At 42.4% G+C, this 13,268-nt stretch overlaps 1 protein-coding gene and 1 pseudogene across 7 annotated transcripts in view; one reads left to right on the top strand and one right to left on the bottom strand.

The window, feature by feature from the left end:
* UGGT1 (UDP-glucose glycoprotein glucosyltransferase 1) overlaps nt 1-13,268 on the top strand; it is a 106,914-nt gene that overhangs the window by 36,651 nt on the left and 56,995 nt on the right. For all 7 annotated transcript variants that reach the window (XM_008953589.3, XM_003828247.4, XM_055108560.2 and 4 more), the window contains exons 13-16: nt 861-1,011; nt 4,961-5,080; nt 6,695-6,780; nt 10,544-10,679. In XM_008953589.3, the coding sequence (XP_008951837.1) occupies nt 861-1,011; nt 4,961-5,080; nt 6,695-6,780; nt 10,544-10,679 (493 nt within the window). The remainder of the gene's footprint in view (nt 1-860; nt 1,012-4,960; nt 5,081-6,694; nt 6,781-10,543; nt 10,680-13,268) is intronic.
* On the bottom strand, nt 10,743-12,406 carry LOC103783269 (spermidine synthase-like; annotated as a pseudogene).

Genomic DNA, 13,268 nt, shown 5'->3' with positions numbered 1-13,268 from the left:
TGGTTCAGTATTAAATTGCATTCGATTGTCTTCATGATTTTGGGGTGGGTAGCAGACAGGCACAATTCAGACTTTATTCATTTGTTGTTTTGAGATAGAGTCTCAAAAGAAATTTTTTTTATCACATCTTATTTCTCCTTCCTTTCTATCTTTTTTTTTTTTGGAGACGGAGTCTCACTCTGTTGCCCAGGCTGGAGTCCAGTGGCACGGTCTTGGCTCACTGCAACCTCTGCCTCCCGGGTTCAAGCAATTCTCCTGCCTCACCTTTCTGAGTAGCTGGGATTACAGGCACCTGCCACCATGCCCAGCTATTTTTTTTGTATTTTTAGTGGAGATGGGGTTTCACCATGTTGGCCAGGCTGGTCTCAAACTACTGACCTTGTGATCCGCCCGCCTTGGCCTCCCAAAGTGCTGGGATTACAGGCATCAGCCACCGCGCCCAGCCCTTCATCTCTATCTCTTCTGTCTCTCCCAGCAAACCTCTAAGTTGGGTGTGGATTCTTTCAGGCTTTTTTCTGTGATCATATGTTTGCCTCTGTGAATTGGTACTGACATTGAAACATATATTAAGCATATATAATGTAGTATCTCTTTTTAATCTTTATTTTGAGATAATTGTAAATACATATGCAGTTATAAGAAAGAATACAGAGAGATTAATGTACTGTTTTTAAAATGTGGTGTAAAAGTATAGATTTAGGGTTATTTTATCCTCAATTTGTGTGTTTATTGCTTTTTTAAATTTCTCAATTAATTTGATTTGGCATTGAGGTTGAACTGATACATTTTTTTTTCATGGTGAGAATTTTTTTTAAAAGCTTTTTTTCCTAGTAAATACCTCTTTTTGTTTTTCCCCCCAGTCTGTTTGATGTGTTGAGGAATGAAGCTCGGGTAATGGAGGGTCTGCATAGATTGGGAATAGAAGGCCTTTCTCTGCATAATGTTTTGAAGCTGAACATCCAGCCCTCTGAGGCAGACTATGCCGTAGACATCCGGAGTCCTGCTATTTCAGTGAGTATTTTGTTAGGGTGATCAAAGGACTTTCTGACCAGGAATCTTTTTTATGGTTTCTGATTTGTCTCTTATGAGGGTGAAGTTACTCCCACCATCTCTTTTGTTGGTGTGAAAGATTTATAATTGCTTATATGGGACTTTGTGTATGTAATAAAGTAGGCCCTTAAATGCTTCAAAAAGTTGAGTTATTGTTGCTAATGTGGTTAAGACAGTGATTTTTTTTTTTTTTCAAGACAGAATCTCGCTCTGTTGTCCAGGCTGGAGTGCAGTGGCGCGATCTTGGCTTACTGCAACCTCTGCCTCCCAGGTTCAAGCAATTCTCCTGCCTCAGCCTCCCGAGTAGCTGGCATTACAGGAGCCTGCCACCACGCCTGACTAATTTTTGTATTTTTAGTATAGATGGGGTTTCACAATATTGGTCAGGCTGGTCTCAAACTCCTGACCTCAGGTGATACACCCACCTCTGCCTCCCAAAGTGCTGCGATTATAGGCGTGAACCAGTGCGCCCGGCCAAGACAGTGATTTTTTTCACTTGAGCATGCCCCTGGTATTCAGCTGAGCATCTCTTGGGAAAGAGCGTTTAGTTTGTATTTTCTCAATTGCATACAGATCTTGTGTGATGTGACATCTGTAAATTAAAACTACTATTGAAAATGTCACTTTTTAGCTAAGAACCTTCTTTAGTAGGATTTTGATATTTGAGATTTGAAGGATTTATATAGACTTTTGCCTGCCGTATATGATCTTTCTGAGCCTTTGTCTTGTCATCTGTCAGAGAATGTGGGGAATAGGGCTGGGCTTGGTGGCTCATGCCTGTAATCCCAGCACTTTGGGAGGCCAAGGTGGGTGGATCACCTAAGGTCGGGAGATCGAGACCAGCCTGGCCAACATGGTGAAACCCCGTCTGTACTCAAAATACAAAAATTAGCCGGGTGTGGCGGCACATACCTCCTAATCTTAGCTATTCGGGAGGCTGAGGCAGGAGAATTGCTTCAACCTGGGGGTGGAGGTTACAGGTAGCTGAGATCACGCCACTGCACTCCAGTCTGGGTGACAGAGCAAGACTCCGTCACACACACACACACAAAAAATAGAGAATGTGGGGAATAGTGCCATCTTGGGCAGTTGTGGTAAAAAATAAGGTGAGTGGAGAGCTGATCTTATTTTTTCTTGGTTTCTGTACTGCATTCATTTTAGAAAAATTTTATTTAAGAGAAATAATGTAGAATGTAGATAATCATTACTTGAATTCATACTTGGTGATATAACTTATTTTGATGAAGACATTGTTAATGTCATTTGCTTTTCTGTTAAAAGTACTTATAAAGAGTAAAAGATAATAACATCAACATGACATGTTTATGCAAACATAAAGGGACTAACAACCATAGGACCCATCATCATGCTTACTAAATGTTAACATTTAATCATTTTGTGTCAGATTTAACTGTTTTCTTGGGGGAAAAAAACAGTTTTACTTGAAGCCCTTCTTTGTCCCTTACCAACCACCCCTCTCCTTCCTGAAGTTCATATCTTCTCTCAAGTTGGTGTGCATTCCCTTGTCCCTTATTTTATCCTTTTATTTTCTATCAAATATATTTTTCTTTCTTTCTTTTGTTTTTTTAGAGATGAGTCTCACTATGTTGCCCAGGCTGGACTCAAATTCCTGGGGTCAAGCAATCCTCTTGCTTCAGCTTCCTGAATAGCTGGAACCATAGGCATGCACCACCTTACCTGACTCCTATTTAATATTCTAAAAATTTGAGGCCAGGCACAGTGGCTCACGCCTGTAATCCCAGCACTTTGGGAGGCCGAGGTGGGTGGATCATTTGAGGTGAGGAGTTCGCGACCAGCCTGGGCAACATGGTGAAACCCCATCTCTACTAAAAATACAAAAATTAGCTGGGTGTGGTGGTACACACCTGTAATCCCAGCTCCTCGGGAGGCTGAGGCAGGAGAATTACTTGAATTTGGGAGGCAGAGGTTGCAGTGAGCCGAGATCAAGCCACTGTACTCCAGCCTGGGCGACAGAATGAGACTCTTGTCTCAAAAAAAAAAAAAAAAAAAAATTGGGATAATCCAGTCAGGCGCGGTGGCTCACGCCAGTAATCCCAGCACTTTGGGAGGCCGTGGTGGGCGGATCACTTTAGCTCAGGAGTTGGAGACCTGCCTGGCCAACATGGTGAAACTCTGCTGGAATGCAGGAATGCAGTCATAGCTCACCACAGCCTTAAACTCCTGTGTTGGAGAGGTCCTCCTGCCTCAGCCTCCTGAACAATTGCTCTTTGTGGACATGAAATTGTTTCTGATGTTTTGCTGTTGTAAACACTACTTTAATTAGGCTCTTTTTTCCTCTCTTTTTGTGTATACATGTGAATTTATTTGGGGTAGATACCTGGAACTAGAGTATTGTATTGTGTTGTGTTGTGTTGCATTGTGTTGCATTGCGTTGTGTTGCATTGCAGTCTCGCTCTGTTGCCAGGCTGGAGTGCAGTGGTGTGATCTCAGCTCACTGCAACTTCCGCCTCCCAGGTTCAAACGATTCTCCTGCCTCAGCCTCCCGAGTATCTGGGACTACAGGTGCACGCCACCACGCCCAGCTAATTTTTGTATTTTTAATAGAGATGGGGGTTTCACCAAGTTGGCCAGGATGGTCTCAATCTCTTGATCTCATGATCTGCCTGCTTTGGCCTCCCAAAGTGCTGGGATTACAGGCATGAGCCACCACACCCGGCAGTACTGCATTTATTTTAGAAAAATTAGTACTAATATAGTCTTCAACTTTATTAGATCCAGTTCTCTAAAGTGTTTGTCCACATACCAGCATTGCATGAGAGTTCTCTTTGCTCTATATCTTTTCCTGTTCTTGGTCTTGACAAACTTTCACTTTTTCTGTCTAGCGAGTATGAAATTTCATTGAGGTCTTAGCTCATAGTTCCTAGATTACAATTGCAGGTGTACACATTTCTTATGTTTATTGCCCATTTGGGTTTCCGCTGTTTATTTTTCATATTCTTTTTTTTTTTCCGTTTTTTTTTACATTTTCTTTTTTCCTTTGTTCTTAAAAAGTTTAGGGCTGGGTGCTGTGGCTCACACCTGTAATCCCAGCACTTTGGGAAGCCGAGGTGGGCGGATCACTTGAGGTCAGGAGTTCAAGACCAGCCTGGCCAACATGGCGAAACCCCACCTCTACTAAAAGTACAAAAATTCACTGGGCGTGTTGGCGGGTGCCTGTAATTCCAGCTACTCGGGGGGCTGAGGCACAAGAATCGTTTGAAGCCAGGAGGCAGAGGTTTCAGTGAGCCGAGATTGCTCCACTGCACTTCAGCCTCGTCAATAGAGAGACTTCATCTCAAAAACAAAAACAAAGAAACAAAAAAAATTTCGCTTCTTTCTTTTATTTTTATGTCTTCTTCATTCTTGACGCTAGTCCTTTATTGGGTTTGTAGGTTATTGTCTTCATCTATTCTGTGGCTTATCTTTTAGTCACTCATTTTTCCACTCGATCTTTTTATCTTTTTTGTTTGTTTTTTTGAGATAGGGTCTTGCTCTGTTGTTCAGACTGGAGTGCAGTGGCACAATCATGGCTCATTGCAGCCTCGAACCCCTTGGGCTCAGGTGATCATCCCGCCTCAGCCTCCTGAGTGGCTGGGACAGCAGCCACCATGCCTGGCTAATTTTTATATTTTTTTGCAGAGATGGGGGTCTCATAATATTGCCCAGGCTGGTCTTGAACTCCTGGGCGCAAGTGATCCTCCTGCCTTGTCCTTCCAAAGTGCTAGGATTACAGATGTGAGCCACTCACTGCAGCCAATCTTTTTATCTTTGAAAATGGTCTTGTCTCACATGATTCTTCTTAAAATATTTTAAAGTCTTACTGATATTATTGCAGGTTTTACTAACTGGTTCCTAATGTGCATGCATCCTGTTGTGTTATTTTTTGTAGTGGGTCAACAACCTGGAGGTTGATAGCAGATATAATTCGTGGCCTTCTAGTTTACAAGAGTTGCTTCGACCCACCTTTCCTGGTGTTATTCGGCAGATCAGGAAAAACTTACATAATATGGTAAGTAAAACTTATTGTCTGGCTGTGAACTCTGTTTCTGCCTTGGCCTAGTCCCTCTTTTTTGTCATGTAGAATGGTCACTTCTCACCTTTACTAGCTGCTTCCTCCCCCACCCTTCACCAAATACTCTTCCCTGTTCACACTGGAAAGGCTTTGTAGTGTACTGACCACTTGTGGGGCTGTGGGATGTAACAGGAGCATTACAGCCCCCCTCAGAGTGTGGGGAAATGCTCATTTTTAACACGGAGGTTTAGACTATTGTTTTAGTCTTTTAATTTGTTTTTAATTTTAAAACATTTTTAATTTTTTAATTTTTATTTTTTCTAATCATCTTTTCCAGATCGAATAAGTTTTCTTTTCATACTCTTCACACCATTCAGTGATGTGTTTGTTTTTATTTTAAGACTTTATATTTTTTAGGGCAGTTTTAGTTTCATAGCAATATTGTTTTACTAGTTTTAAGATAGCTCTTTTTTTACAGTATATTACAGCATATTGCTACTGTTTTTCTTTAATATCTTAATCCCTAAAATTCAGCAGATTTATTCCCTTAAATAAGGTTGTTTGCCAACTCCTACTTGTTATTCCTTCTTGCACTGCTTTAGAGAGAGAGAAAGAGGGTTCTTCATTGGCCCACTTTTTCCCTCTCATTTCTTTCCCTTCCCTCACACAGCCGGGAAAGAGATAGTGGTAGGGTTAGTGCCAAGGTTGGCCTCCTCAGAACTTGCAGGGAAGATTACCCTCTCTACTTTTCTTCTTGTCTGTCTCTTTTCTTCCCCCCCCCCTCCCCCCGCAGAAAGAGTCTTGCTCTTTTGCCCAGGCTGGAGGGCAGTGGCAGGATCTCGGCTCACTGCAACCTCTGCCCCCTGGGGTTCAAGCGATTCTCCTGCCTCACCTCCCAGTAGTGGGAATTACAGGTGCATGCCACCACACCTGGCTGATTTTTGTATTTTTAGTAGAGACGGGGTTTCACTACATTGGCTGGGCTGGTTTCAAACTCCTGAACTCAGGTGATCCACCTGCCTTGGCCTCCCAAAGTGCTGGGATTACAGGCGTGAGCCACCATGCCTGGCCACTTTTCTGTCTCTTGAAACCACTTCTTTCCTTTCTAGTCAGAATTTAAATCTCATTCTGTTATACCACATGTCTGAACTTTATTAAGCGAGAGAATACGTCTAAGTTGCTTAACACATAATACATGTTTATATGCTTGCCTGACAGCTGTGACTGTGGTCTAAGAATTAGGTTCTAAGTGAATTCTTAATTCAGAGATCCTCAGAAATGAATATACAAAAAGGCAGGCTCCATTTTTTAAGGTGAGAGAGTTGCTAAACTTGGTTTTCGTTTGGTGTAGTAGAAAAAGCGGCATCATCGCTTTGGAGTACAGTTCCCTTGTTATCAGCGTAAGTCCATGAGAAAATCACTTAGCCCTTCAGTACCAGGTTTTTTGAACATAGAGGGAGGTAGCTGCTATGTGTGTAATTCATCTTTTATGTGGTTCAAGCGTAGCTCGAAAAAGGTTGGCTTCATGTACAGTGACTCATAAAATTTTTCTCGGCCCACAGATATTTGAATAAATGTCATTTCATGTGTTCTTTTCCCTTTCTTCAACAGGTTTTCATAGTTGATCCTGCACATGAGACCACAGCAGAGTTGATTAACACAGCTGAGATGTTCCTTAGTAATCATATACCACTAAGGTAACACTGGTATTGATTTGATGATGTATCTAATTTAGCTGAGGTTTTATTTGTCATTTTTAAATGCAAGTCTGGTGCTACTGAGTTGTAGGATAATTAATAGTGCACAACACTAATGGCAATTTTATCTTCTGGTCAGTATGAAGCCAGTGTCTTTTGGGACTGAGAATTTGCTTCTCAATGAATAGAAGCTTACCACCAATGAATTATCAATAAATAGCCCATGTAAAAATAGTTTCTGGCTGCAGCTTGCTTCCCAATGGAAGGGAATTTTCCTAGGTGAGTGTCCACATCACAAAACCTATTTCCACTTTCAGCAGAGATATAGAGCATTGCCAATAACTTGTTAGCCTGTCAAGGACTAAACATATACACAGCCTTTTGTAGATGCAAACAGTAACAGTTACTTCACTTGTGTTGCCAAACCTGCCTACAGGGTACCGAGTGGCTGGATTTCCACTGTCCTTTTAAGAACAGTTTTTTTTATTTTTTAAAGGTTTTACATATAAATGCTAAGATATTTTCACCTACATTCTGAATAATTCTGGTAATTTTACATGTTGGTGAAATTTTAATTCTTAGAAAATGTGAAAATAAAGAAGAAAATAACTCTTTATTCAATAAATATTACTGTGTGTTCCATGATTACTACTGGGCTAAATGCTGTAAATATGTTTGCCTTATTCTACCTTCTTGGAAAAGATCCTCTGTATACTTTCAAACCCTTTAGGGAGATATATGATCAACTGCTAGGTTATGTCCTACTGGTTAGTTATAAGTGCGTTAGGATTTCAGGGAAACAAAAAAAATCATTGAGATATTTGGGAAGCACAAAGGGTTTTGGAGAAGTTGGATTTCAGATAGGCTTTGAGGAAAACAGAGGGTTCTGATAGTTGGAAATGCAGAGATTTTGAGTTTCATGACATTTTTCATCTAAAGCATGAATACATCTGGTTAGATGGAAGAACCTCTTACTGGATCACAACCAGAGCTATGTTTTGATTAAAAGAGAAATATAAGGACACAGAAGAAGTTGGGTCGTGGTACACAGTTGGCACTAATGCAATATTTCTTGAATTGAGGGACGAGAAGAGGGCATGTGGTCTTCTGATTGCAAAGGCAGGTGAGAAGAAGGCACTTGAACTCCTAGGCAACTGAGAGATTGTGAATAGTTGGAGAGAGCCAGGCATACAGGCTGCTCTTTCCTTCTTTGTAGGAACTCATGTGGTCCTGCATGTTGGCTGCTAAATATTGATACATTATTATTAACTAAACTCCATAGTTTACATTAAGATTTGTTATTTGTGTTGATGACACAAATGTATGATGTCAAGTATTCACATTACAATACAGTTTAATACAGATTAGTTTCACTTCCCTAAAAATCTCCTGTGCTTCACTTGTTTCTCTCTTCCTCCCTTCCCCTAAATCTTTGGCAACTACTGATCTTTTTACTGTCTTCATAGTTTTGCATTTTCCAGAACGTTCTAGGTTGCAGTCATATGGCATGTAACCTATTCAGATTGGTGTCTTTCACTGAGCAATGTGCATTTAAGCTTCCTCTGTGTCTTCTAGTGGCTTGATAGCTCATTTCTTTTTATCACTGGATAATAGTCATTATGTGGATGTCCCCCCATTTATTTATCCATTCACTTAATTGAAAGATACCTTGGTTGCCTACAAGTTTTGGCAGTTATGAATAAACCTGCTGTAAACATCTGGGTGCAGGTATTTGTGTGGACATGTCTACAGCTTCTTTGGGTAAATACTGAGGAGCGTGATTGCTGCATCGTGTGTTAAGAGTATGCTTAGTTTTGTAAGAGTATGCTTAGTTTTGTTCTAAAGTAGCGGTACCATTTTGCATTTACACCAGCAATGAGTGAGAGATCCTGTTGCTCCACAGCCTTGCCAGCATTTGGTTTTACCAGTATTTAGGATTTTGGTCATTCTGATAGGTGTGTGGTGGTATGTCATTGTTGTTTAATTTGCCGTTCCCTAATGACATATGATGTTCAGGATCTACTTATATTTATCACCTATCTGTATATCTTGTTTGGTGAAGTGTCTGTTCAGATTTTTTGTCCTTTTTTTTTTCTTCTTCTTTTTTTCCCCCTGCCCTTTTGTCTCCATTTTTAAAACTTTGGTTGTTTTCTTATTGTTGAGTTTTAAGAGTTCTTTGTAGGCCAGGTGCAATGGCTCACGCCTATAATCCCAGGACTTTGGGAGGCCAAGGTGGGAGGATCGCTTGAGGCCAGGATTTGAGATCACCATGGGCAACATGAGAAGACCTCCATGTCTACAGAGAACTAAAAAAGAGTAGCCAGGCGTGGTGGCACACACCTGTAGTCCCAGCTACTTGGGAGGCTGAAGTGGAGGATTGTTTGAGCCCAGAGGTTTGAGGCTGCAATGAGCTGATCGTGCCACTGCACTCTGGCCTCGGCAACAGAGCAAGGCCCTGTTGAAAAACAAACAAGAAGAGTTGCATATTTTGTTTACCTGTCCTTTATCAGATGGTTGTTTTGCAAAGATTTTCTGCCACTCTATGGCTTGTCCTTTCATTCTGTTAATAGTATCTTTCACAGGGCAGACATTTTTAATTTTAGTGAAGTCCAAATTAACCAAGTGTTGTCTTTCATGGATTGTGCTTTTGGATCTAACATCATTGCCAAGCTCGAGACCACCTAAATTTTCTTTGCTATCATCTGGGAATTTTTGTTTTTGTGTTTTACATTTAGACCTGTGATCCACTTTGAATGAATTTTTGTGAAAGATATAAAGTCTGGTCTAGACTGATTCATATGCATGTGCATGTCCAGTTGTTTAGCACCATTTATTGAAAAGATGATTCTTTGTCCATTGAAATGCCTTTGCCCCAGTATGTTCAGTGCAAAGTCTTTTTTGCCAGCCCATCTATACATACATAATAGTATCTCTGTGGTTAATTCCTTTATTTTAAAATTTAAAATCTGATAAACTTTAACCTTGGTTATTGCTTTTTGTCGTGGGACAGTTGTAAACCTTTTTCGGCTTTTCTTTTACCAATGATTCTCATACTGCATGTGCTAGATGTCACAATCCCCCCCCTTTCTGTTTACTTTGAAAGTGTGAAAATTTTTATTCTAGTTTTTGTTTAAAATCAGAAAAAAAAATCTCTTGAAACTATAGCAACACTCTTCATGTCAGTAAAGGAATCTTTTCATGACATGGAAATGGCTTGCTTTAACAGTAGAAAGGCCTAAGCCACGTTTGAGAGCCTGCTTTTTTATTAATACTTTGTAAGTGGCCGGGCATGGTGGCTCATGCCTGTAATCCCAGCACTTTGGGAGGCCGAGGCTGATGGATCACCTGAGGTCAGGAGTTCGACACCAGCCTGGCCAACATGGTGAAACCCCGTCTCTACTAAAAATACAAAAAATTAGCCAGGAGTAGTGGCGTATAATCCCAGCTACTTGGGAGGCTGAGGCAGGAGAATCGCTTGAACCTGGGAGACGGAGGTTGCAGTGAGCCGAGATTGCACCATTGCACTCCACCATGGGCAACAAGAGTGAAACTCCGTCTAAAAAAAAAAAAACAACCTTTGTAAGTGGTGTATGTATACCTTTGCCAATCATGTTAGAGTAGAGTAGGCTGTGAACTGTGCTTTTCACTCAAAGAGTTTTCCTCTGTTAGCTATAATGTATGAGAAGGGTACAAGGATGTCATTCTTTTTAACCATTTGCATTCTTTGACATGTTTCTTTTTCTTCTTTTCCCTTTCCCTCCAGAATTGGTTTTATCTTTGTGGTTAATGACTCTGAAGATGTTGATGGGATGCAAGATGCTGGAGTGGCTGTTCTTAGAGCATATAATTATGTTGCCCAAGAAGTGGATGATTATCATGCCTTCCAGACTCTGACACATGTACGTTTTTGTTCAGAATGGCAAATAATTTTTTCAGATCTAACTTACTCTTATAATGATGTGTGGTCATTGTATGCTAGGCAGCTGGGGTGTATAGAGCTCAGGGGTGGGTCCTGAATTTAAAAGTCATGTCTGCTGCAGTGTATAGAGATGGATCTGAGGAAGGGCAAAGCAAAGTGGCAGGGATGCCAGTTGATGAGCTGTTGCAGTGATCTCCATGAGAAGTAATGGGGAAGGTAGTTAGCAGGGCTGCAGAGAATGAAATAGGTTCAAAAGAAGTCACTCAGAATAGTAAGTATTTTATACTTTGTTATTTTATTCACTTTGTCTCTGCTTAAGGTTTGCTTTTGTTTGTTTGTTTGAATATATCTTCCACAACGGCTACCTTAAAATTTTATTTATTTATGTACTTTTTGAGACCAGGTCTTGTTGTGTTGCTCAAGCTGGTCTCAAACTCCTAGGCTTAAGGGATTCTACCATGTCAGTCCCAAATAGCTGGGATTATGGCCGTGCACCACCATGCCCAGAGAATATTTTAACTCTGCCTTTTAAAGTTTTTATTTATTTATTTATTCATTTATTTTTTATTGTTATAAATACACATGTTTGATCGAGGGGGCCAAAGAAGACAGAGAGATGGTACTGTATACAGCTGGTATAGGCTTGGAGGCCGAATGTCACACAGAGACAGACACAGAAACAGTCCAGCACTCAGCAGGGAAGGCTGGGCAGTATTCTGAGGCTTGTAACTCTTGGTTGGCAGGTGACAGTCAGCAGGGGATCTGGCCTAGGGCTGAAGGGGCGCAGGCATCCTGGAGGCTCTCAGATCTGAGATCCCGGGTGGCATCTGCTGTGGCGCCTGGGTTCAGCTCACATCATTCAGGGACTTGCAGGCAAACTGGGGCAGTACGAAGGCAGCACTGTACACATCTGAGCAGCTGCACCTGCTCCACCTGCTGCCGTGTCACTTGTACGGGCTTCTGGAAGTTGGTGCTCGGGTTTTTGCTGCAGAGCATGAAGCCAATCTGGCCACTGGGATAGGTGGGGACAGTGCAGTAGGCGTGCGCCACCGTGGAGAAGAGTGACTGGCAGAACTACCGTGTCTGCTTGATGAGGTCCAGGTGCAGCCACTGGTACTCGCCCTGGCAGCAGAGAATGCTGTCCTCGTTGAGGGCCATCTTCATGAGTGGTAATAGGATTCCTTGAAGAGGCTCTCAGTGGATCCCAGGAGTCAGTGATCGTAATATTGAAGGCATCCTGGTTCTGCTTCACGAAATCAAAATTGTCACCCATATGCAGGGTCAGCTTAGAGCTAGAGAAGCCAATGACCATACCTGGCAGGAATTTCTTAGAGACCTGAGTGCCATCCTTTTCAGTCTATCATCGGACCACAGACTCCACAGAGGGGTGCTTCACCACCTTGTGCAGGATGCCGTCTTTGTCCCCGACGATCAGCACCTTTTGTGGGATGGGGTGGTTGCTGAATGGCAGGTTGATTCTCATCTAGTAGGAGAACTTGTCCCTGTCCATGCAGGGGATGATGCCATCCAACACCAGCACACTGCTGTGGGTCTTACTGTGGAAAACAAGGATATCCTGGGAGCGTGAGCACTGGCAGTGGAGCAGCTGCTCCATCTGTAGCAACAAGGCTTCCCTGGGCTCAGGCTGCAGATCTCATGGAAGCAGCCCTCCTAAATGGCAGCGTGACCATTGAAGCCAGGCTCCATGTCTCTTGGGCTCTGCGGCCTGAGACTGCAGGCTGTGCAGAGCCACAGCACAACAGGACCAGCTACTCCCACCACCCACTGTTTATTTTATTTTATTAAAAAAATTTTTTTAGAGACAGGATCTCACTGTTGCCCAGGCTGGAGTGCAGCAGCGCAGTCAGGGTTTACTACAGCCTTGAACTCCTGGCCCTAAGTGATCCTCCTGCCTCAGCTTCCCGGAATAGCTGAGACTACAGGCATGCATCACCATACCCAGCTAATTTTGTTGTTGTTTTTAATTTTTGGTAGAGATGGTGTCTCACTATGTTTCCCAGGCTGGTCTCGAACTCCTGAGCTTAAACAATCTTACTGCCTTGGCCTCCCACAGTGCTGGGATTTTACGTGTGAGCCACTGGGGCTTGGCTGCTGTTTTTTATTTCAGAAGTGAAGTAATACTGCTCACTGTAAAAACAATTGAGGCCAGGCGCAGTGGCTCACACCTGTAATTCCAGCACTTTGGGAGGCCAAGGGAGGCAGATCACCTGAGGTCAGGAGTTCGAGACCAGCCTGGCTAACATGGTGAAACCCCGTTTCTACTAAAAATACAAAAATTGGCCATGTGTGGTGGCTCACGCCTGTAATTGCAGCACTTTGGGTGGCCGAGGTGGGTGGATCATTTGAGGTCAGGAATTCGAGACCAGCCTGGCCAATATGGGGAAACCTCATCTCTACTAAAAATACAAAAATTGGGCCGGGCACAGTGGCTCATGCCTGCAATCCTAGTACTTTGGGGAGGCCGAGGCAGGTGGATCACGAGATCAGGAGATCAAGAGATCAAGACCATCCTGGCTTTAACACAGTGAAACCTATCTCTACTAAAAAT

Source organism: Pan paniscus, chromosome 13, assembly GCF_029289425.2.
Source record: "Pan paniscus chromosome 13, NHGRI_mPanPan1-v2.0_pri, whole genome shotgun sequence".
NCBI classification, from domain to species: domain Eukaryota; kingdom Metazoa; phylum Chordata; class Mammalia; order Primates; family Hominidae; genus Pan; species Pan paniscus.
The sequence above is the reverse complement of the archived record's forward strand: the minus strand, read 5'-3'. Positions and strand labels throughout refer to the sequence as shown.